Below are 24,313 nucleotides of genomic sequence, written 5' to 3'. Positions count from 1 at the left end.
TTCAGATATTAGGAAAATAAAATGCTATTCCTCATATTTTATCTTGTATCTTTCCTAAGCAAAATGAATGCTTTCCTATATTTATGTTACAGTTAAGAAAGTTGTCCTAGTTCATCTGCTACACCAACATCTAATTTCATGAGAAGTCAGAAGGTTTCCAACAACCAGCCTCATGTTCTGAATCTTTAGTTCAAGATACCACTGCCCTGACTCAATGCTAGTACAGAAAAATAAATTACTTTCTTGTCTTATTGATCACCTCATATATCACAATGGAAGGGCTATGCTTGATTTTGATATTCATAACATCATTTCAGGTGGAAAAGACTTTTAGGATAATTGAGTCCAAATGTAAGTCTAACACTGCCAAGTCCACTACTAAACCATGTCCCGAAGTGTCACATCTACATGTCTTCTAAATACCTCCAGGCACTGATGAATTGATCTTCATCAATCGCTCTGCTTCTTTGAGAACAAAGAATTTCATTTCCACAAGATTAGTTGAGGTGCTATTCCAGATAATGAAGTAACCTTGTCAAGTCACCACTCTAAGTTAAAAGATACCACACAGCCTATACAGCTTTTCAGTCTCCATAATTTTTACTATTCATCAGTCTCCTCCACAGTTACCTCACTCAGCATCCAGACCTTATTCTTGCCTGCCACCACTCTCCTTTAAACTCTGAATGCAAGTTTCCCTTTTCATTTGCTTCCCTTGACAATGCAAGGTCCAGAGCAGTTATTTTGTGACTGTTATGGCCCTGAACATCATCAAAAGTGAGTGGCTGTGCAGATGATATTTACTACAGAAATATTCAATATGCCCAAAACTACAGCAACAAACACTGCAAGTTTTGATACCCAAAGGGTACCACAGCCAGGAGAAGAGATGTGACCACACTTTTCCACCTTACAAGGTTCTAAATTAACTGTCAGCTGGAAAAGCTCATATAGCCACTACTTTTAAGGGTTCAGTAAGAGCACAGAACAGCAGCAGCATCCAAACAAGCAAACAAAAAAAAAACCAAAAGAAAACGGCAAACAAATAATTAGGTCAAATAACGAACAGGGTAGTGAAAAATATAGAAACAATGTTGCATCACTATACAACTTTATGATATCCCCTCACCTGGAGAAGTTTTTTGATAAAGGAGACAACAGCAATACTAAGGACCATGGAAAAATATGGAAAAACGGGGACCAATAAGAAATGTGGAAACTACTATAATTTCTCCTAATAAAGTATTGCAGTTGAGACTGAGCTCGAACTTTAGCTTTTCCTATTTTGTAAATCAAAGATAAAGATGCTTTAATTAATTTTACAGATGGCAAATTCAAATCCAGTGTAAAACTACATTTTCTATCTTAAGTATTATTAGACTGTGAAACTGCTGGTAAAATGAAGAATTTAGCTAGGTTAAAATAGCATATCCAGTTACGGTGTTTTTCTTGTCTGTCTTCCAGGGTTTTAATGAAGTTAAGAGTGCAGTGGGGGTTTTGTTTCTTTATTTTTAGAAGGATATTAAACCTTATGGGTTAAATTTAGAGTTGTCTTGCAATCATTATTTGACTTACAACAAAGAGTAAATTAAACTGCAATTACTACATACTGAGGAGCTCTTATAGTGCATTATGACGTGATTTGTCTGATGTAAAACAAAAGAATTATTAACAAGCGTGAAAAAAATATTACCCAGTAACAACCTGTACACTAACAGATTAATTTTAAATATTAGATTATCTTTGTTTCACCCAAATTTTAATGATGCTAAGTGCATTTCTCAATTACTGATAGTAACACTGTTGAAAAACAACTGCATGGTATAATGTTCTGATTACTTTTTTTTAAAGATGCAAGATCAGTGAAATAAACTATATCTCGAGCTTGACAGAACTCATTAATTGTTTCATAATTTTTGCTGTTGTTGTTATTATTATTATTATTATTATTATCTTCATTATTTATTGCAGATAGATTTTCAAGTTTGCTTGATCTTCTTTGGCTCCATCCCTCTCCACAAACCTTTGTCTGAAAATATCTTGGAGGTTTAGGGCAAAATTCATGCCTGAAGCAACAGGCTAAAAAAAATTTATAAGAAAGAATAACAATTTAATTTAGCATTAGATGACAAGTAGTTAGGTTGCTTCTTTCCCAAGTAAGTGAACCATAATGTCTCTCATGGAGGGCCATAACAGAGCAGTCACAAAAAGAGTAACACAGCTTTGAAACAGGAGATCTGCTTAACTTGGAACCGATTTAGCCAGAGCGTATTCTGGGTGAATTCTGCCTGCATCACCAGCACAAGCCACAGCACGAACACAACTGCCATTCCTGCTCACAGAATAGTCAGCTCCAAGAGAAAGGGATGCCCTAGATATCTGTATAGTTCAACGTCATAAACTCAGTGTCATTCTTCCCTGACTGAACATAAGCCATCACGCTTCGTGGATGTGTCTGTAATCCCCCCTAGGAGAACCAGCAGCACGGAATGTACTGTTCCACTAAAAGTGGTCTGGGAGAAAGGAAAATAAATAAATAAGCCAGTAATCACTGATACTGGTTGCTGCTTGAAAGGCAGACATACATGCAGGCACACCCTTTATCTGCATCTCATTAGAACATTTTAGGACTACAATTGAATACTCTAAGATTAGTATTCACAGCACAAGCTACATAACAAGCATTTTAATGCATTAACTATTTATAAATAAACAAAAGAGCTTGCTTATAAGACAATCTGTCCAAATACTCAAATAGTTACATATGAATAATCAGTTAGGTAGCATTTTTCAAAGAGCCCAGAACTGTGACCATAAAACCTTGTGTGATGTCATGAGGCTTCAGAACTGTCAAGTATCAGGCCTGCTGCTCCACAGAATAGATTTCCTGTATAGTATCTCATCAGAACTGCTCCTTAAATACTTAAGGAAGGGACAAAAACCCTTCTTTCAGAGTTATGCCAGTGCTGTGAGCATAAATAAATGAGAAACCACCACCTAGAATAAGAATGCTTTCTTTGGCCATTCCAGTGATTTAGATTCAGATGAGGGATAATGTGTTCTGTCACACCTATTTATTAATTCCTCTACATTGACTCAATGACTGTAAAAGGAATATTTCAGGAGATGAAGAAGCAGCTAAGTGATATGGATGTGCCTTAGTAATAAATGCAAAAATACACCATCATCAGCCCCTCATTAAAAAAAAACCCAAACACAAAACCAGACATATTTTTATATCCAGTGGTTCTATACATTAGTCCAACAGTTTATGACATTCTATGCTGCCTCGCTTGACTCACAGTCCCCCAATCAAGAGAGACCTCTCCTGACTCAAAATTAGTAGTTAAACAAAATGAATGAGTTATCTGATAATACCCACCAGTCTGGCTATCAAAAGCTGAGAGCTCCCTTTCTGCTGTCAAAGTCCTAGCCAAAGCCTAGACATGGCCTCATTGCCTATACACGAGGGAAAACAGGGGAAATGGACAACATGGCAACATGGGATAATGAGGCCATCCTTCCTAGACCTTCCTTGCCCTGAGCTAGAATAGCTTTACCTAGAGACTAGGGACATGCTAAACAAACCAAAGTGCTTTTAATCCAAACTCAATTTATAAAAGTTTTATTTTTACACTCTCAAATGAAAATTCAAGCAACCATACAATATTTATGGGTTCTAATGCTGTGGAAAACAGGCAAGTATTAGTCTTATAATCCTAAATTTATTGGCCAATACAACTGTATAGGACAATTATTAAGATGCTGAGTGAGCAACAATTCACAGCTCCTGAACCCTCCAACTCTTTAATGTCCAAATGTATCATTCCTGCCATCTCACCTCCTCTTCCTCTCCTACCTAAATGCACAAAATAAAACCATGAATTAGGCATCTGCTTTTTAGAAATTTAAGAGGAATGCTATATAGAGTGCTTAACACATATGAATTGCTCCTTTCAGCAGTCATCAGAAAGGCACTTTATACATTTTAATCCTGAACCATTTATGTGATCTTTGTATACTTTCGCATAAGCTTCTGACATTATGTTATCATTACACATTTCAAAGTTAAACTGCAGGTTCCTAACAACTACTAGTACTGCAGTTTATAACAGCTAATTATTTAGAGCTTTTAATCTTGACTGGGAGTAATATCTTTCAATAACTTTCACAACTTTAGTTTCCAGACAAAATATATACTATCTCCACTTAAATATATTCTTCCAAGTAAAGTCAGTGAAATAAATTCCACATGGATTGCAGCCTCATTCTCAACCAAAATTCTTCCATCTACAGATGCAGATGCACAAAATTAGTGAACTTGTTTTCCCCTAAAGAATAGTTAAAATAATTATGAAGAGGGACCAAAAGGGACAATGGCACGTAAACAAAAACTGTGTTTTTCCCCCCATGACCTTAAAAACTTATCATAAAAACACAGTGTGGAGACTGGAAGACTGGACTAAGAACAATCACTTTAATCTTTAAAGTAAGGTTCTTCGTTCCAAATCTCTTCTTTAAGTGTCACTCCATTTTGACTATTTCATGCAATTAATAATAGAAAAACCCTTACAAATACTTCTTTGAGACAGTCAATGAAAATAACACAAATGTCTGAAGAATGGCTGTCCTATACACACAAGTGATGTGTAATTACCAGTTGAGGCTTTGCCCATTGCTGATAGTTACATAAGCACAATTGAATCAAGCTCATTTAACTTGGAATCAAATAACTTGGGTTAAGCCCAGTCATTCACAAAACCTGTCACTCCTATAAAAAAATCCATTTGGTCCTGAAAAATCTATTCAGCATATGCCCAACTGTGTAATATTTCCATCCTTTAAAATTTCCCACCACTGAAACATGCCACAGAGAAAGGAATACACAACACTACCAACGAATGGTTGTGATTCACATTTATGTATATTTCTTAAGATAAGTGGGGAGAGGAAGAAGGAAAAGAAGGTGTGGTTTCAAAGCAGCCAGATGATTCTTGTGTGGGTTCTTCACCCTATCCTATGATTAGGACGCCAACATTCCTTCCTTACTCCAAGACCAGAAACATGTATTAACCCTAAACATGATTCAATGACAAGACACTCAAAATACAATTTGTAATAGTTCACTTTCTCAGTAGCTGCCTGGGTCAGAAGGCAAGGTGCCCAGGAAGAGAGTATTCATACCTTGAGAAACATTTATTTCCTCATAAATGCTTTGTTGTGACTAATAGCCCTTAATTTTCCTGCTAACACCATTTCTGAAGATGGCTGAAAATCTCAACACCCTACATTTTTGTCCCCCTCCTCTAAATTAGGGAAGAATTCACTATCAATTTTGCAAACCTCCATTACAGGAACTTTCCCCTACTAGGCAGAAAATTTCACATCCATGAGAACCTAGTCATGTAATTTGTACAATCTGAAAATTCATCTATGGCTTGTTTCTCATACCCAACAGCTTCCTTGAAGTTCAGTTCTACATTAATATCTTTGCTCCCAGGAGCCAAGCTTTCCATTGCAAACCCAGGACACTCCACATCTGCTTTCATGACAACCTGGTCTCTTGTTCTTAATAATGAATTCTCAAGTGTATAGATTTGGGATTTAATTGGATTAGTACTAGTCTCCAATCTTCTCTGTCCTCCTTCATTCTCATTATTATCTCAACTTCTTCTCCTCTCTCTCAGGGATAATAGTTTTTCCAGGAACCCATTCAAGTATCTTTTCTTTAAGCCTTTACAGACATGCAACCTTTTTGCTTCCTTGCCATGTAATTCTGGGCTAGTACCTTTTACCTCCTAATTTCTAAAACAAACAAACAATTGTTTAGCAGTTTTCTCCTTTTTTTTTTAAGTGTTGTTCTTTAGCAGTGATTATTTTTTCACAATTTACTCTGGACCAAATGATTTTGGATAACTTCTCATATTAGGAATTTACCATTTCTCAGTTATGCATGTCATCTTCATCTCATAATGTAAAGGATCAAAGAGTAAGGAAAGAAAAATTATTGAGCCATGGAAATCAGAAATGTCAACCTTGTTTTCATTACATTTCTAGAAAAATTATCTTAAAATATACTGAGTAGATTTCCTTCAAGTAAGGATCACAAATATGTTTCTGAAAAGGCTGCAACTGCCAAAAAAAGAGAGACATTTTCTTCAATTTCTACAAAAAGCTGAACTAAAAAAAAACTAGTAAGCTATCATAAGTTTGATAATATAGCAACTAAATCAAAATAATTATATACTCTATATATAGATATATTGATTTATTGATTGATACATTCAAGATAAATCAAACTTATTTGATTAATAAACAATCAAAAAATGCCTATCAGTTTTATCATACAATTAAGTGTACATTTACTATTTTTATTTTGTATTAGGATAACAACAAAAAGTTAATTACTTAGGCAACAGGCCTTTCTTTTAATGTAAATGTAATTTGCTAACCATGAAAGAAAAAACAACTTCACAGATGTACCTATTTTGTTACAAACACGTTAGACAACTAGCAGCAATTCTCAAAGAGCTGTTTTATTCTGCATCTACTTATTCACATTTAGATATCTGCAAGCCATCAAATTTGCATGAATATTTTTCAAATTTAATAGCCTTTGGCAAGAACTACCTGTTCTGCATTTTTTAAAATAGCTACCTTAACATAATTGAACAGCCATAGTATTATTATCATATTTATTATTTTTCACTAAAACTGCATGTGTACAGATGTGAAAGATAAAAATGGTACTCACAGAAATGTAGGAAAATAACTTACTCCCCTTAATAGGTTCCATTTAGTGCAGGTCACAATTCACCACCATAAAATCTAATCCTGTTTGATTGCATTGATTTGAATTATTCCATAGACATTTTTAAGCTTTTTATTATTCTTAGTGGTGGCAGTCTTTCCTTCAGAACTGGTGTCTCATTACTTTACCCTGCCTGAACAGTCAGCTCCACTCATTAGAACAAGCATCTGCTACAAACAGTATTAATGAGATCCATATGAAGGGATACAACCAGCCATTACCCACCTGGGCTAATCATTTTACAGTACAAGGCTGATAATGCAGAGTCATCCAGCAATGCCTTCAACATGCTCTTACAATTACCTTACTCACACAGTAAATACTATTTTAGAACAGGGCACTGCAAAACTGGGAGAAATTTGTAAAGATGTATCTACTTTGTAGCTACTGTTAACATACAACATATATTTCATCTCAACAAAGCCAAAAGGCATGATTTTACTAGTGGGAAATTTGCTCTTTGGCTTATGAATAGATTAGCATTAAAATTATTTATACAACACCAACAGTTTGACTATTGTTCCAATAAATACTGAGAATTTACAACAAGCCAGTCAGAATAGCTGCAGAACTCAGTGACTTTTATTTAAACAATAATAATTTAAAGCAGTATGATTTTAGAGGTGGTTTTCTTCAAAACAGCATGAGTTTGCATACAGCATTTACATACCAAGTAGCTGGTACAAAGGAAATATTTCACCAAAGAGTGCCGATGCTAAATGAGCTTCACAGATATTTTAACTTAAAGTTCATTTCTCTAAACCTAAGATACAAATACACACATCTTTATACATTGGCATTTACAAACACGAGGGGAGAAGCATTTGTTCACACTGCATTTTTCCTTTTGGGACAAACACGCTCCAGAAGGAACACTGGAGCAGAACCAGGAGGTGTGCCCTGCTGATACTGGCTGATGCAACAAGGGCCCTGGAAACCAGGCACAGAACAAGCAAGAGCACAGTGAAGGCTCAGACTCTTCAAACCACAACAGACTAGGCTAAGCAAGGCTAAGTCAGAAGATTTTGAACTCAGAGCTCCAAGAGAATGGAGGAGGTTTGAGTTTTGACCCAAACCAGACTCAGAATGCACACACTTAAAAAAAAAAGTAAGACACTACTACTCTGGTAAATGCCCACAAGATATTTTATAGAATCACTATGAAATAATTTAACTAATCAATTTCACATTGTTAGACAACATTATTTGAGAAATAATGTCCTTTTATTTAGGGAAATACTTTCTCTTTTCCTAAAATTATGGGTAGAAAAAGACAACAATGCTAAGAAACCAAAAAAAACATGCACAGTTCTGCCACTGGAAAAAAGCCCCAAACAATGGGGAAAGGGAAAAAAAATAACAACCACAAAAACCAAAACCAACAGCTCTTAAAACAGAGGAAAGAGGTTCAGCTCCAATCAGAATCTAGGATTAGCAAATGCTTTTGAAGAAAAGTAGAAGTCCTTAGTCACTGACACTGCATATCAGTTAAGAGAATGTATTAAAAAATGCTTCAGTCATGAAACCTCTAGGAAAAACTACTGCTAAGAAATCAAATACAGGTAGTTAACAAATAGTGACATTTAAGAAGTCTGGCTAAGTGAGCAAATGTTGCTTTTAACTAAAATAGAACTGTTTTATTTCAGTGAGAAAGTATAACAAAGTTATTAGCTATGCATCTGCTTTTCTTTAAGTCCAACAGGGTCAACAAAAGAGCAGTGCTTTTTTAAGCAGAGAGAGAAAAAAACAACAAAAGAGAAAAGCATGCAAGCCTAATAATATTCTAATAGGCAAGGTCTAGACTAATGCACCTAAACCACTTTTAACAGAATAGCTTCAGAGATATTTGATGACAGGGGTTCCATCTCCAGATAATGTAAGCAGGGGATCCATAAATGGGTCTCCACTAACTGATGTCTTAATATTAAATTCAAGAAGGTCACGCCTGTCAACACAAGCATTCAGAATAATTAATGAAAATCTGTTTAATTGCATATGGAGTCTGGATCACTGGAGAACAACTAAATAATTCGAAGCATGTCCAATGTAAAAATGATCATAATTTTTCATTGTTGATTAGGATACATATCATGCAAAGTGTCTAAATGTCCAAATAATAGATCAGGTTTTCATCTTTAATCTCTCTTTCATATTACTTAAGGTGATTTTAACACTGGACCTCTGTAGACCCATTTTCTTCTCTGAATATACCTATCAGTCTGTGTACCTTCATAATCTATTACCAGTTATTATGTTTTGAAAAAATTGAAGGAGCTATTTAGTTCCTTCAGTTTTGTTTTTCCTCCATTCTGTTTTCCCACCATTCTAAAACTAAAAACAGAGGATAGAATGTTCAAAATACTGAAAATTTCAACAAGAAATTACATGCATACTTCAATTTCCTTCACAAAATGCAGTCTTCCAGGTACACTACTACATTCTGTATAATTGCTTTAATACTCAGAACATGGGCATCCCATCCACACATTTGAGTAAGAAAATGAGAATATTACATTAAGACATCAATTTTCCAAATTAATAACATAGGATATGACAAAGACTCTTCAGGTCAGTTTAAGCTGGCTGACTTCATTTGTTCAGGGTCAGCAGCTTTGGAATGCCCTATGCCCTGTACTGCTCTGAGAATATGCCTTGACCTCCCAAAACCCCACTGCTGTAACTTCCTACCCTGAGAACACCTGCACTGCAATATCCAAGGGCTTGTGCATACAGCCAGTTTTAGTAAACCAATTATTCCCACACATTTCTTAATGCTAGGACTCCATACTGACTGCAAGCTTACTTTGACTTTTCACACCATGCTCAGCCCAAGCTAATAGACCCTTGAAGCACAAACTCCACAGAGGAGAAACACTTGAAGGGTCTGGGTTTTTTTTATACAAGACAGCTTAGTTCTGGCTGAATTGTGCTGAATCCTGACTGACTTCATGTGGAGCCACTTGGCAATTCTCTTAAGACATCCAATTCCCCATATTCTACAGGATTTTCATTAACTACTATATTCAATTATTAAAGATAACAACCTAGCAAAATAAAGAACTCAGGAAAAACTTTAGAATATGTCCAATAAGTCAAATTAGGATGTAGTTTGTTATTAACAAAAGGCACCCCTGCAATGAATGTAAGAGAACTGGTGAGGGAAGATAAAATTATTGACTCTTTAGCTGACATGAACTACATGTTTGAACAAAGGATCACAGGATGAATTTTAAAAAGGACCCCTACAAAATTTCTGATACTACCTAGCTTCTGAAGGATCAATTAGAAGTTCTAATTTTGCTTATAAATAAAGTCTTCACCTTAGCAACCTCTCACTGCTATGTAAGATTATTCTAAGACTTGGTGGCAAGTCATGACTGACAGACAGGCAAGGGTTATGGAGAATAAGGGTACCTGCCTTTAACAGTCAGTGTGTAAAACAGCTGCTAGAAAGAAACTTGGCCACAAACTTCAGCAAATGTTGGGTACCAAGACAGAATAAAAATTAATCTCTGAAGCCAGTTTTGTTGCTGTGCTTTGTCCTGTGTACAAGCAAATTCACTTTCCTGAGAAAATACAAACTGTCTACCGAATTTACTGTGTTTTGCTTTTTCATTTAAAATTAACTTACCGGGTGCCGTCTGCTTTCCAGCTAACTTTGTATGGCTTCTGCTCCAAAAATTTAATATTTTGCTTGTCCATGGAAACAGGCTGTGCTCCGGGGAATCCAGTCCTAATAAAAAGAACAATGTTTATTAATGGTTCCGCAATAAATAGTCACACAAGTAAATACATTTTTCACATCAGACTCAAGTCACACCTCGTACCAGACTTGCTGCAAGGTTAACTCTGAGTTAGAACATCTTCTCCAATAAACTATTTTGCAATAGAAGTCAAAACCCTATCTCATAAGAACAAAGTTATTTGCTTATGACAAAACACTAAATTATGTGGAACTTCAAAGTTTTAACTTCGCAGAAAGAGATATTTAAATTTAAAATTACAGGCACGATAAGCATCAACAAGTTAGGAAGCAGTGCGGATCACCAACTTTGGAGTGGAAAAGTTCAGAATCATAGACACTAAAACCAATATTTTCGTTAGCATTGGACACAAATCCAAGTTGGCTATAAAAACAAGTATTATACTCTCCATACTTAAGTGTAATAGCAATGGTATAAATAAATCTACTGCTTGAGAAAGAACTAAGCTTTACACAAATAGCTGGACTAGGCTACATCTGGAATTTGAACAACAACATTTTGTTATCTCAGTGGAAAAGTAATTCTAGAACCTTGTTTCTTAACATCAAAAACTGATCATTTTATTTCATAGTACAGTGCAAGACTTTCACTGCCAAGTGTGTTTGAGGCTTTTTTTTTTTTTCTAAACAATCCATGGTCACCTTTTCCTCATTTTCACAATGAGAAGTTTCATTCTGCAAAATACAACACTTATTTCTAGATAGTATAACTAAATAAGTTCTAAATATTTTCATACCCTTCCCATCCACAGAACTGCTGACATTTTTGCTGTATTCCTCCTAATTTTGGTTGCGTTGTCACCTGGGTCACACATTTAACTGTTATTCCTTCCAAGAAAATTGCACCCTAAATTAAAAAAAAAAAATTAAAATTTAGTATTAAAGCCCTCATAAAATCAAATCAGAATATGTCAATACAAGATTAAGACTGTTTTCACAACCCTCTAGAGCAATATTAGCTTAAACATTCCTTAAGGATTCACCCCCAAATGTCAAGATACATTAGCTGAGCTTTGCCAGGAAACTCACAGGTGAGCCATATTATAAACCCAGGAACTACATGAGTTATTTACGAGGAAAACATATAATTTAAAAAAGGCAATAGTGATAAGGCAAAAGGAAGGGATAGCTAGTACTTAGAGGCTTACACTACTTAGCTAATACTCTCAGGAGCATTGATCTAGGACAAACTTAACAAAAGAGAAAATATAAACAGCAGATTTGTAACAAAATATTTGTGTAAATATATTTTTATACTTTATTCTCAATCTAAACCAGGTTATTAGAGTGGAACTGCTATCCTGAAAGCCCCAGAAAAGCCTATGTAGAGATCAAAAAAATCAATTTGGTAATAAAACTCTAAAATAACTTGTACATTCTACAAAAAATTTGATGCCAAGAGGAATAAAAACAAATCTTGCATTACAGAACACATGAAAGCCATCAGGTCTACAAAGCTACCAAATTAAAGATTTCTATGGAGATCTCAAATCAACCAGACTTAATTCAACAGAATGTCAAATAAATTTTCAATGCACACAAAGAAGATGAAACCATGACTATTCACCTACTGAACCCTGCATGTGAAGATTCAAGTATCTCACATCTGTTCTCTAAAACACCTGAAACTAGCTTTAACAAATCCAGCTGTATACCACTAATGAAAGGAGCAGTATTTTTCTTCTCTGCATTTCCACACATTGTGGCACTCCTGTGTTATACACTTGAGCAAATCTAGGAACTAATTTGGCAAAAATAACATCATAAATTGGTAATCTTCTGCCAAAACAGTATCCTAAGCTAGCTGACCATAGGATAACTCAGTACTAGGACAGCACAAGGGAAGCAAAAGGGAAAGCAGGGAAAAGCAGAACCACAGTTTTCAGTACAGCCTGCAGTTAGTTAAGATTGGCTCAGTCACATCACCAAATCACATTCTGAGAACAGAACATCCTAAAGAAATATACTGGTTTATAACCTTAACTACCTTGAGCTCCACAGACCAAATCACATTCTGAGAACAGAACATCCTAAAGAAATATACTGGTTCATAACCTTAACTACCTTGAGCTCCACAGACTTTCTGTGTGTCACTCACCCCATACAATTTACAGGGGCACCAGCCGGTGCCACAGCACGCAGGAGAGTGGGCGAGAGAGGCAGACAGCTACTCGTGCCTGGCCAGCAGCACATTGTCTGAATTCTGATAAGTGGTGAAGAGCACCAGGAAACAAAGGAAGATGGTCCTGCCTTGCTTCTGTGAATAATGGCAGAGTGGAATGGCAGTACGACTGCTAAGATTGAAATAACAGGCAGGAAACAGGAAAGATTTTCCAGAAAAGAAAAATTAATAAACACAAAATTCATACTTGAAAGTGTTTCTTGCAGATTATCTGCTTCAAGTATAATCACTAAGGCACAGCACTATGAAAACAATGTGAGTCACTTGGGTATTCGTGCTTGGCTAACTTAGCACTCCAGGTTTCATGAGGACATTCCTTGGATAAGGTGCTAAAACTGAGCCAGACCCGTGCAGTTTTTATCCTGCTGTTCAGATACCAATGCCTTTGGAAACAGGACACTGGAGACCATGGTGCAGAGACTCCAGAGAACTCAGATCACCAGGAGCACACTGACTCCTCAGCACTGATACTAAACCAAGAGTTATAAGCCCTAAAGGATCCAAGGAAACTACATGCACTGGTATCTACACTGTGCACAACCTTCACACCATCTGTACTAATCCATCTTGCCCCACTTGCCATGAATTTTTCTACCCATCACTTCAGCTGAAGGAGAAGTGGCAATGTTGATCATCCTGTGTTGGTTCATATCCTAAACACCATCTGGAGGAGTGGGTGAGTGGGAACAGCCCCAAACACACACCTTCCTGACCCTAGCGACTATCGCCAGGCCTGGGTGAGAGCTGTCTTCAGCTACTCAGACTTGACTGCACGCCAATATGCTCAGAGCCTGCCTCCCAGAAGGCAAGAAACATTCCAAAACATGTCAGGAAGAGGTATCTACTAAAATGAAGGAAGTGAGAGACAGAGAGTTACACTTACCAGCTTAGATTTAATACCTACAAACACAGGACCAAATCACAGTAACTGCCTCTTGGCATGTACAAGCAAAAAAGAAAACAAAATCATACTGACTGTCACTCAATAGCAAAGGTGTTCCACTAAACATTTGGTTTTCATAATGAAACAGGCTTCACAGAATTGGCATTGCATGCATTTGCCTTGGTTTGTCTTTTGTTTGCTTATCTGGTCCTCATAGAGGAACTCAGAAAACATGGGGCAGATGTAACTTCCATACACCAGAAGTGTAACCTGTTTCAAAACCAAGTTCATAGGAGTTAGTGTTTCATTAACAAAATGAAAGAATCTGCAGGGTCTGGTTTAGGCATAAAATAATCAATTTATTTCCACTAAACTTCCTATTAGCATTCTTATTTTTGTGACATCTCTGACTTTAGTAATAGGGATATAGACTGGGATGGTAGTTTAAGAGTCAGTGTTATCTTTCATTTTAAAAATGGGCTGGAAATAACACTGTGCAATTCAGCATAAACAAAGTTCTACACTTAATAATGGATAAGAAATTATACAAACACACACTGGTAGATAATTAGAGAAAAAGACATGGAAGCAGCAAGAGACCAAAAGCTGAATTAGTATTGTTCTGCCTTGTGAAAAGCAATTATGTTGAGATATATAAACAGAAGTATTAGCCTTAAGACATGTGAAATTAATTTCTCCCTATTAAGCCTTACTAGGATGGCCTCAACTAGAGGCTTGCATTCAATTACAGGCACCACAGCATCAGGAAAACATGAGTCAACATGACAGAATACAAAGAATAACAAGAAAGGTCAGTAGTACCAAAAAAAAAAAATAGACTATAAGGGAAAAGTGAGCTAATAAGCATTTAACATGGAGAAGGAAATGATACTCATATTCAAGCACATAAAATGGTGCTGCCAAATAAAAAAAATAGTATTTTTCCCATATTCTTCAATATGCCCAGAGGCAGAACAATAAATGCAAGGGTTAAACTTTGCAAAAGAGAGTTGGTTAGGCAGAAAAAACCCAAGTCACTAATATTTAGAATAATTGTACTGTGATAGTTAACTAATAAATATTATCCTCATTACATCAAATCAGTTTAATTGCTTCCTTCTGTTTCACAGATGACCACAAGACACCTGCACTCAAAATCATTACAAAAATCATTAACAGCCACCATCTCTTCCAGACTGTTTAAGATGTCACCATTCATTTCAGAAGCACTGCATCTCACACCCCATAAAATGCAACTTACATGGGACTAGAAGAGACAACATTCCTTAATAAACAGTAAAAGTTCCAATTGACCCATGAAAGGTTTGTAGGTTCTGGCTCAGAATTACAACTTTTTGTCCGATTTGCAAAATGAAATATTTTTTCCTGAAGTGAGATTCTAAGTGTCAGTTAATAATGTTGTTTTGATGCTACAATCAATACTGCATGCACTGACAAAGTCAAAACTTGTTTGGATTTCCTGTGTGGCACCTCAGACTGCAACAAGCATATTTCCTGGTACCTGTCAACTTCCTTCAGGTGATGACAAAGGAAACTCTAATGGCTTTATGTTCTAATGATTCTTAACACTTTCTGTAGTGTAGGAAAGAAAGCCTGTCAAGATTTTTTGACATCAAAATATGGAAGTTTTAATGAAAAATGCTGCAGTAAAGTTTCTCACATCAGAGTTTCTGAAATGGACAGCATATTAACTTCATTTCACAGGCTAGCTAGCAGTTGCTTCTGACTATTCATTATCCTAGCAAGATGCCTGGGAGCTGTCTCCTCCTCTGTTACTAAACTTTTCTTCAGTCTCCACAAAGATTTGGATCAAAATGAGAAAAATTCAGAACACTGCTATCACTACAGCTACCTCTAGTTTTACACTGCCTACCCCTAGGCTTTTAGGAAAGAGATGAATTATAAAGGTGGAAACATCTGCCACAGGAAACCAACATAATACTGAAAATGTAGTCCTTTAGACAGTAAAACAAGAATATCTCAGCAAGAGGTATTTACCTGATACTCACTCCCCCTGTAGACCGCATATTTACAAGGAATCACAAATATCCATCTCTACTGAGTTAAGAAGCAGTCCCATCTGCCAGCCAAGAACCATGGTAAAGAATTCTGCCCGTTCCTCCTCTTCGTGTCAAAGAATGTTCCTTCAGAGCTGCAAAACTGAATTATACGAATATGCATATTAACTAGATGATTCTTCCTTTCACAAATTCTCTAACTCATAATTAACTTTTAGTTATTAATATGCTTATTCGTATAATTTAGCTTCTAGCTTTCAACAAAACTATGGTGGCAGACAAGAAAAAGCCTGGGAAGCCAATATCATTCCTGTTAAATAGACCAGTTGAGCTTTATACTTGATGAGAAGAGGCTGTCATTGTAATTCATCCTAACACTTCAGTTCCTAATGCATCAGAAGGCACATCAAAAAAACTTTAAGGTTCCAGCCCCCTGAAAATATTTAGACATCAATGTTTTACTGCAAGGCTAATGGAGGAAGCCGTGATACCCCACGAATATACTTTTACTATGTCTTTACAGTGTGGGAAACTTTTTATTCCAGATGAGGGATAATTTGAAAATTTTCAAAGTTCATCTTGTTTCTTTAGACTGGATTTTGTACTCCTGTCAGGTTAACATTTTCCATATTCCACCTGTAAACCTTGTTGAGCAGTGGCAGTAACAACAAAATGCTTTTTTGCAGCCTATTTCAATATGAGGATTTCCAAGTCTTTGCAAACAAACACACCTCAGCACACAAGTAAAATAATTCAGTATTATTAAAAAAAAAAACTATTTTTGCACTCAGCAATAGTCTAGCTTACTTTATTTGCAAATAAAAAAAAAAAGTGAGTCAGAAATTTGAAGAGAACTGAGTCATTAGTCTTCAGATTATACAAATATATTCTTTGTATTTGCGTATTAGTTCCATATCATGGTAACTACAGTAACTCATTTAATCAGAATTATGCAGCTGTATGTCAGAAATCACAGTAAGTGATCAGCTATATCTCTTACAAAGCTAAAACAGCTTTGAACACATTATGACCTCAAAGCTGCCTTAGGTTTTTTAAGCTCGTATTGCTTTTTGCTAATCCAATTTTCAATCCCACAAAATTTCCCAAAGAAAGACTACTTACCAAAATGAGCATTGAATTTTAAAAATTTTGAATTTCATCCACATGACTACAAAAAACAAGAGCTGTTTCCATCCAACTCTGATAACATTTCATCTCCAAAGACAGACTGAATAATTCAAAAGCACTTTACTGTCTCAAAAAATTGTTATATTAGAAATTTTTTAAATCATTTTTACAACTAGAATATTTGAGGTATTGAATATTAAAGAGCATGGTTCACATAGGAAATACAAAAAAGTTTACAATGTGTCCACAACTTTTTCCAGTTACAGACAATGCTTCCTGTCCCCATTTACAAGAGCAGTGACACATGTATAACATGTATGATGAGGTAACTGATGGGTATGAGGTTATGAAATTATGTTTAGCAATTTGAGTACTAAATTCCAAATCAAAATTACCAGTTTTAGGCGTTCTTTTCTCCTCTTGCCAAAGGAAGAGCTTGATGATCCAGGTTCGGATTCTGGGCCTCCAGTTTTACCATTATCATCATCCTCCTCTTCATCTTCATCAAAGCACCATTCTGGAAGCTCTGGTGGTGCTGGTGCATCATCTTCATCACCATAACGACGAAATAGTTCCTTCAAATAGTCACCTTTATAAATACCTGGAGGTCTGGCCTGAGCAAAAGTAGCCACAGCAGCCTCAATACTGTCAAAAAAAAAAATTAAAATCACTCTGGATGCTTAATTTACATGTCTTAGTCATGTCATGCTTTACCAAACATAAGAATTATTAGGACTGAGAATCAATACAAATTCTGAAGTGGTAATTGCAAAAACATTCCTTATATTTGAAAGTCCATGCTTAGATCAGTCAGGTAGCAGTTGCTCTTGCACTAGATTCTGTATAATTTTGTAGGCACTGCAAATGTTCTCAAGTAACTGCAGCTGCTTTCAGTCCTTATTGCAGCTCCTAGTGGTCTGCTGATCACTCTTTTATCACAGATAAAACTTTTTTTATTGCTACAGAGAAGCAATGGGTGACATGCAGGTAAATACCTGAGGACTGCATGAACACAAAAAAAAGACCAAAGAAACATATCAACAAACTTAATGGAGAAAAATGCAAATGTTTAAATTCAAATATGGTTACATTTTTCTCTGCTAAGAGAAAAAGTCTTTCCTCTCATTAGTGGTTTTGCCATCATACTGGGAAAAGCCACCCTAACCTTTTTTAATTAATTCTCTTTCCAGAAGTTTCTCATAAAAAGACTGTAGTTCAGAAGCCTTTTACTGTGCACCTAATACTTAATCTTGCTCAAATAAATTGGAGGCTGGACCACAAAAAAATTAGAAACCAAAACTAACAGTCATGCATCTTTACCAGCCAAGGGGAAAACTCTCCTAAACATACAACAGTGAGCACAACACAAGGGTTTTATTGCTGCCATTTTCACAGATCGTATGAAAATATTTAACTAAAAACATTGGATATAATTCTGTCCTCCATTTATCATGGCTATGAAGAGCAGTAAGGCTCCAAGAATCAACATTTTAAAATCTTACTATATAGGGGAGACAAAAAACCACAAAAATAGAGAGATGTCCCTGTTAGGCTTCTTGACAAGCACATGTCTTAAAACTGGAACAAAAGCACATACTATACCATGTAACTTTTTTTTCCAGATATTTAATTCAAATTGTTTTTTTGTCTGACCTGTACAGTATAGAATAGAACCTGAGAACTTTAAGAGGTAAATTTTCCAGAATAGACAGAAATGGTGTCTAAGAACCAGTAAAGTTGATTCACTCCTCTGATCTTTGTAAGAGGAGAAAACAAGACGCTATCCAGAGTGACACTATCACATGGTATCACTTCAAAAATGACAGTTTAAGAGTCTGAGTTACGTAGAAGGACCTTTTTTCCCCATTCTGTTTTCTAAGACTCCTAATTTCTTTCAAACAAGACATTTTTTACTTTGCTATCTTTCTTAAATTGTTTCACATCTTCCGTAATGAATGCCACTGAAAGGACAAAACAAACCAAAAGTTATGGGGCCTGGAAAATGCTCTTTTTTTGTTTTTTTTTTTTTCTGGTGATATTAGAAGAACTCTATAATCTTCTGGAATAAATGGCAATAAAAGCCAAAAGGGGTGGCACAAATTTCAAATATAGAACCCTAGCTGAAAAAACCCAAGGTTTCCAGGTTCTAGAAACACAGCAGTCTTTGGGAAAAATGAGTTGTTGAAAAGAGAATCAAGTAAGGTTTCTGACCTTACTGGTCAGAAAGCTGAAGACCTTTCAGGCCTTTCTCTAAACTAGCTATAAAATATATCCCACTGTACACAATACAGCAGCAACACTCTTACATCATAAGCTTACGGAATGAATACGGATGGATTTTTCCATCAGGAAGATCTTATTTCCTCATTAGCAAGAAACAGTGCCTTGTTTTAAAGAATGAAACAGCAAATTAGATTTATCTTGATACAATACTCAGCATTAATCAGCATCTTGCCAAAATTGTTTCTTTCACTGTGGACATTTTTTCCTACCAGGGGACATCTGGATGTTCTATTAAAATAATCGGACAGAGATTAACAAACTTGAAAATTAAATTAACTACCCAAAGCAAAAAAAAAATTAGACATGGCTGTTGAGTTTTAAGGCTTTTCCCACCAAGGTTTGAAAACAGAGAAGTGACATAAAAGTAGGAGATCCAAAGAGATTCAAGTCCCTTTCATCTTCAGAACAAAGGATCAATTCTAAGTCTAATTATTGCATGCTACTTTAAAATTGTTTGATTAAAAGCCTACAAATTTTCTAATTCATAGGAAAAACAAGAATCATACTATAAAGCCATTTGTGTCTGTATCTACTTCCTATACACAGTTAGGATCCTGCAAAGATTCAGCCACCCATTACTAAAGGTTTTCCATCTCCATTACTCCAATATCTTTATTCCAGGTTTACTAACAGACAGGAACAACCTAGTTCTTTGCAAACAGCTTGCACATGTATGCTAAGCATAATAACTGTATATCCAGTCACAAGAAAATCCTGCAACAGGAGCAGAATTTTCTTCACTTAAAGGACCACACATAAGAAATATCATCAGAATGTTTAACAGGCTTGTCAAGAAACATGACTTTCACAAGACTCTGTCAAGAAGGAAACAGTGTTTTGTAAATACTACAAAACAAAAGTTATGCATAAGTTATGTTCAACAGGATGGTACAGGCATTGTTTGGATTTGGGGTTTCTTTTAAAACTAATGTTATCTAAAAAAGATAATTACTCCACATGAAGGAACCAATGTTTTTAAAAGATGGAAAAAACAGGTGAGTGTGTATAGAAGTATGCTGTAGACTTTAGTCAAAAAACAAGCTGGAAACAAAGGCTTTGTTTGCCCCCAGTCCTTCAGAAGCATGAATGTTACTCTGTTGTTGCTCTAGTTAATCTCTTCAGATTTCAAAAAAGCCCAAAAAACCTACACACAATGCCTACATGAAAAAGATAAAAATGTATGGAAGAAAATCTTTCAGGAATCTCTGAACTCTACATTCTTACTTAAAATGTGGGACATGTCATGGGAAAGAGACATAATATGACACATACACTGCTAAAGGCCCACACACAGCAGGTACAGCTGACTTTTGACCTACCAGACCTGGAATTCTTGACTGCAACAGGCTAAGCTACCAAAGGACGATAAAAATAATGTTAATATGGGCTGTTTACTCAAGATTATTACGCAGCTATAAAACAAGCAATAGTGAATGCATTAGCATAGCTGTCAGGACAATGAGTGAAATATACTGAAGAACCCTTTGGCCACATTCCACAAATCCCCAGGAACTAACATACAAAGTTACCTCCAGTCCATCTTCTCGACCAAAAAGGCACAGATCAAAAATCCAGTTCTATTGAAACCATGTGTACAATGGACACCTAGAAAAGACAAGAAAAGGGCATAATCACTTACAAGTGGTTTAACAAACATATTTAGTATCAAAAGTGTGGCTTTAGATCCTTCCATCTTCATCTGTAACATTAAAAAGTTATCTCCCTTCCCATCACGGCAGTACAGACCACATAAGGCACATAAGCCTAAAAGGCAATTTATTACATTCTTTCTGCAAATTAGCAGGAGCAGGGGTATAGGACATTTCATCACAATCAAGAGCACTAACTTAATGTGACTGAAACATGGCTAATACAGATAAGATTCACAAATCTGCTCAAATGCTTGTCAGAAGGCAATATAATCAAATTCATTAACTGAGCTTTTACTGGATTCAACAAGCATGACATTTCATTTCATACCATCAGGCAAAAAAATCATATTCATATTACCTTTCCTCAAAACTGAAAGGGGTGCCAATAGACCATAATTCTATCTCAAATTCACTACAACCATGCTAAGACCAGACTTATTAATTTTGAAAAAGAAAAGAGAATGTACAAAAAGAAAACTATACAACAGTACAATCACCTGGAATTACTTATCTTTTCAATGTGAAAAAAAGAATTAAGTCTTCAGCCTCTGTTTTACTGAATTCATCCCCCAGTGAAAGTAGGGATACACTGTCAAATGCATTGCATTTTTTTTTCTCTCAAGGCAACAGCACCATCTAGTGATACACAGACCAGCCTCAAAACTTGTGCTATTAAAAATGTCATGAAGGATTCAGGCAAGATGTTGTCTCTTCCTCCCACTTATTTTAAAATTATAAATATCATTAAAGTTTCCACTAATATCAAGAGCAATTATTCTTAACATTTTTCATTTGTTACCATAGAATCATAGAATTATTTAGGTTGGAAAGGGCTTTTAAGTACATTGAATCCAACCATGAACCCAGCACTGCCAAGTCCACCACTACACCATGTCCCTAAGTGCCACATCTACACAGCTGTTAAATCCCTCTGGGGATGGGGACCCAAGCACTTCCCTGTGCAGTTTGTTCTTGTGCTTGACAACTTCACCTTTTGCTGAAGAAATTTTTCCTAATGTCCTAAATCTCCCTGTGTAACTTAAGACCATTTCCTCTTGTCCTGTCAGTGGTTGCCTGGGGAAAGACACCGATCCCCACCTGGCTACAACTTCCTTTCAAGCAGTTGTAGAGAGTGATAAGGTCACCCCTGAGACTCCTTTCCACCAGGCTAAACTATCTCAGATCCTCAGCCACTCCTAATAAGACTTGTGCTCCAGACCCTTCACCAGCTCTGTTGACCTTCTCTGGACACACCCCAGAATGTCAATGCCTGAGCACCAGTGCCAAGCACCGAGGGACAATCACTTCCTAATCCTACTGGACATTGGCCTTCTTGGCCACCTGGGCACACTGATGGCTCATGGTCAGTAGACCAGCACACCCAAGTCCTTCTCTGCCAAGCAGCTCTCCAGCTGCTCTTCCCCAAGCCTGCAGCATCAGCTGGGGTTGTTGTGACCCAAAGTGCAAGATCTGGAACACAACACCATGAAGCAAGCCACTTAAGCTTTAATTAATTTGCTCATTTCTCTACCACAGCTAGTAAAGTAAGGTTAGTAAATAACAATTCACTTGATGCATATTCAAACAAAATGTGAATATCTATCTTTTCTTACACTCGTCTACACTGAGGTATAAACTTTTTCAACTGGAGAACCAAAGTACCTACAAAAAGTAGACTGATAAAAAAAAACCAAACCAACTTTTAAGTGGGTAAAAAAAAGTAAGCGTTAACTGTAACAGGATTGGTTTTCGTGCCTGCCCCACTAAGGTTCCCTTCTTGATAAAGCAAGGAAAAAATTATCATTAATTTTTTTTATTCATTTCTAACCATTTAAAAATACTAAAAACTGTGTAACTTGCATCAAATTAAATGAATTTTAGCTTCCTTATAGAATTTATTCCTAACAATAATTTCTCCTTTGTTTTCTGCTGAAGCAAAATTTTTGTATGTCACATCCTTAAGGCTGGCAGGCATAACCCTGCCCTTGGCTCTTTCTCCTCAGCTTTCTAAATGACTTTTTTTCCCTAAAGAGGTGAAACATCTAAATAATGGAAAAACATTCCACAATTCATCAAAGACAAAAACTTAGTGACTCAACACTAAAATTGGCATTTTATAAGTTGAAATAGCAACTAAATAGGTCTGCTACTTATAGGATATCACCATGCTATCCATGCACTATATAAATTGCTGACCTTAACCACTATTTTGAGTTCTAAAATATTATTGGAGGACCAGTGGAAGAACTGCAAAAGGAGACAGAAAACAAGGAAGTGCTAAAAGAAAAGTGAGTGGGATCAGTCACCAACAATATCTTGCTTCTGGTGTAAGTTTTGAAATACTGTTGGTGACTGGTTCCACTCACTCCCATTTAGCAGTTCCTCATTTTTTAAACCAGAGATGAACACACAGGTCTCTGTCCTGGTTTCAACTGAAGCAGAGTTAATTTTCTTCACAGTGGCTGGTGTGGGGCTGTGTTTCGGATTTGTGCTGAACACAGGGTTGATAATAGAGAGATGCTTTTGTTTTTGCTGGGCAGGGCTTACACAGAGCCAAGTTCTTTTCTGCTTTTCATGCTGTCAAGCTGGTGAGGAAATGAGGGGTGCCTGGGAAGCTGGGAGGAGACACAGCCAGAACAGTTGACCCAAACTGGCCAAAGGGATTCTCCAGACCATAGAACACTCAGTGCATAGAGTAGGAGGAAGAAAGAGGAATGGGGGGACATTCAAAGTGATGGCATTTGTCTTCCCAAGTCACCGCTAGGTGTGATGGGGCCCTGCTCTCCTGGGGACCAGCTGTGTGGGGTTTGGCTGCTGGCTGGAGTTAAACCACAACAGTCTCGAATTAAACTGCATTCTGTGTGCAAGAAAGAAGTAAGCAAGTATCTAAAAGAAAACTAGGTGAAAAATGTGTGACCAAATTAAATCTGTCAAGCACTCAAAAAAAAAAATCTCAGTAGTATCACATCCTGCAACAGAACAAGAAGAAATGGCTACAAATTGAAATACAATAAATTCTGTTTCAATATGAAAGAAAAACCACCTGTGTATTGTAAGAACAAACACTGGAAGAGGCTGCCAGAAAAAGTTGTGGAGTCTCCAAGCTTAGAGGCTGGTCAAAAGCCAAATGGGCATAGTCCTGAGGAAGTTGCTTTAGCTGGCCCTGTTCTAAAGAATGGCAACTGAGTAGTTGATTTCCACAGGTCCTTTCCAATAACGTCAGCTATCCTACCACATATCTGGATGAATCCTAAACTGCATGAACATACCAGCTTAGTTTATCAAGCTTTCACCAATGACACCTGCACAAACAACTGTTCCATGCACTCCTAAGTCACACAGACACGCAGATTCAAGAAGGCTGCAAAATTATCATCCAAGAGGATTGAGGACAACACCCATTCTGACTCTGGAAACTCACATGCAAAGTAATTTCTTGTCTCTAACACTTTGCAGATAGAGATGAACATTAATATGATTGACAAAAATCAGAGTAAAATACTTTTAACTAAAACTAGAAGGGATGCAAACTAAACTCAGAATTTATTTCTCTGAGTAAAAAAAAAAGTATG

At 36.4% G+C, this 24,313-nt stretch overlaps 1 protein-coding gene across 2 annotated transcripts in view; it reads right to left on the bottom strand.

The window, feature by feature from the left end:
- The window catches only part of RNGTT (RNA guanylyltransferase and 5'-phosphatase), a 170,390-nt gene that overhangs the window by 133,603 nt on the left and 12,474 nt on the right, over positions 1 to 24,313 (bottom strand). For both annotated transcript variants that reach the window (XM_053938712.1, XM_053938713.1), the window contains exons 5-8: positions 20,619 to 20,694; positions 17,202 to 17,451; positions 11,312 to 11,421; positions 10,443 to 10,544 (exon numbers count right to left, since the gene is read on the bottom strand). In XM_053938712.1, the coding sequence (XP_053794687.1) occupies positions 10,443 to 10,544; positions 11,312 to 11,421; positions 17,202 to 17,451; positions 20,619 to 20,694 (538 nt within the window). The remainder of the gene's footprint in view (positions 1 to 10,442; positions 10,545 to 11,311; positions 11,422 to 17,201; positions 17,452 to 20,618; positions 20,695 to 24,313) is intronic.

This window comes from Vidua chalybeata, chromosome 3 (assembly GCF_026979565.1).
Source record: "Vidua chalybeata isolate OUT-0048 chromosome 3, bVidCha1 merged haplotype, whole genome shotgun sequence".
In the NCBI taxonomy this organism is placed as follows: Eukaryota; Metazoa; Chordata; class Aves; order Passeriformes; family Viduidae; genus Vidua; species Vidua chalybeata.
This window is presented reverse-complemented; position numbering and strand designations above follow the sequence as displayed.